Consider the following 1,918-nt stretch of genomic DNA (forward strand, 5'->3'; position numbering starts at 1 on the left):
TAAATCATATATCAATATTTGATATTATTTGAATAATTTATTTTTAAAATAAATTAAAATGAATTTTTTTATCTATTTAATTATTTCATAATAATATAAATACTCGAAATCAAGATCTAAGTGGTGAACTAACCTTTTTGCTATACATTCCTAGATTTCAGAGAGATTACTGTAACCCTTAAAAGCATACTTATCTAATCTGACTTCATTTTGTTTGCACGTGTAGTTAAATTTAAGGAAAGACTGTCTGAATTTTGAAATCATCAAATTAGACTCAGTTAAATCCAATTTGTCCTTTACTGCAAAAATGAACTAACTTTCTAGTTTTAGTCTTAAATTATTTAATTGCTTAGTTAGCTCAAAAGAATCTATTCTATTCTCAGGCATTATTTCAAGCATTTGAACTATAATTTAGTTAATATCTTAAAATAAAGCATTTTTGCTTATATAGTTTGGTAGTTGTCCTTTTCTGATAAAAGTACAATCTTTGTCTTCAAGAAACTTTCCAAGGGTTAATTCAAGGAGAATAATTCCTAAGCCATAAATATCATACTTTAAATAAAAATTTAATTAAAAATAAGTAAATAAATAAATTAAAAAATAATTTAATAAATTTACTTTTATATTGAAGAAACCGTTTTCATCTGTTAATTCAGGAGCTGCATACTTTCTTGTAAATGCGTTGAGCTTTTATATATTAAGAATGTAAAATGCAAATAAATTTATATCGAAATAGCTTCTAATAAATAAAGAGTATAAAGTATTTTTATATTTTAGAAAAATGGTAAACCTTTGATAAATTTGAATTAAATGCTTTAAAATAAGTGTTAAAGTTCTAAAGATAAATAGTGCTGAAACTAATATAGATAGATAGAAAATAAATTTGAAAAATAAATAAATTTATTAATTACATCATAAGTTTTTGATCCATCTTTAAATGATTTAGAATCTCCATAATCACCTTTAAGATAATATATAAGAATTTATGATAAAATAAACTAATAATACTATAAAATTCAACTCAATAAGATTAAAGTAAATCTTATATATTTGAAATATTTATTTATTAAGAATATATATATTTAAAATATTCAAACTGTATATTAATGATTAAATCACAAACAGGTATTTAAAAAATTATTATAAATTCTGATAATCTTATACTACTCTTTAAAATATTTAATTTATTAAAGAGAGCAAAGTTTTTTATATAGATATCTATTGTAATCACATTTTTAGATGGGGAGAAGATTAAATTAACTTACAATATATTTGTTTGTTTGCTTGAAAATTTTTTTAATCCAAAAGTTTAAAAATAAAATTAAAAATTAATTTACATAGATTAAAACATTTTTCTTAGCTATCATATAGGATATTCTCTGGTTTAACATCAGAGTGAACCAAATTATTTTACTAAATTTTTTCAAAGACTGTTGACATCTGAATAGCAAAACCAACTATTTAGTTGAGTGGTAGTGGTTTTCTTTAATTAAAGAAGCTTTACATTATTTCTTTAAGATTGCCTAAAAAATTGAATAATTTTAAAAACTAAAAAGAAAAAAAGATGAATTTTTACATGAATATTTTTTAGAAATCTGATAGTATTTCGATTTTTTTTCATTTAAAAACTCTTCGATTGATTTCAAAACATAAGGAGTATCCTTTAGCAATTTCAGTATTTTTTGTTCTTCTTCGATTTTTTGAAATATAGGTTTGCTACATTTGACAGCTACTATTTCTTCATTGTACTTAGCCTCAAAAACACATCCTTAACGACCTTATGAAATGTAGGATGTTAAATATATCTTCTTCTTTTGAAGCTCATTGTAAATCGATGTTAGTTCATCTTAATCAAATACCATAGCCTAATCTTTATGTTTCTTTTAGAATTCCTCAAAAATTTGTTAAAATTTTTCTT

At 21.7% G+C, this 1,918-nt stretch overlaps 1 protein-coding gene across 1 annotated transcript; it reads right to left on the bottom strand. All coding sequences in view use genetic code 6, as the record gives it.

The window, feature by feature from the left end:
* Window positions 1–11: 11 nt before the first annotated feature.
* Window positions 12–1,862, bottom strand: TTHERM_01889100 (kinase domain protein; the record flags this gene model as incomplete). The annotated part of the gene is made up of 6 exons (XM_001029047.1): window positions 12–72; window positions 104–552; window positions 619–687; window positions 912–961; window positions 1,338–1,523; window positions 1,577–1,862. 6 exons carry the CDS (start codon window positions 1,860–1,862, stop codon window positions 12–14), a joined length of 1,101 nt encoding a protein of 366 aa, XP_001029047.1.
* Between the last annotated feature and the right edge of the window lie 56 nt (window positions 1,863–1,918).

This window comes from Tetrahymena thermophila (genome assembly GCF_000189635.1).
Source record: "Tetrahymena thermophila SB210 genomic scaffold scf_8253973, whole genome shotgun sequence".
Lineage (NCBI taxonomy): Eukaryota > Ciliophora > Oligohymenophorea > Hymenostomatida > Tetrahymenidae > Tetrahymena > Tetrahymena thermophila.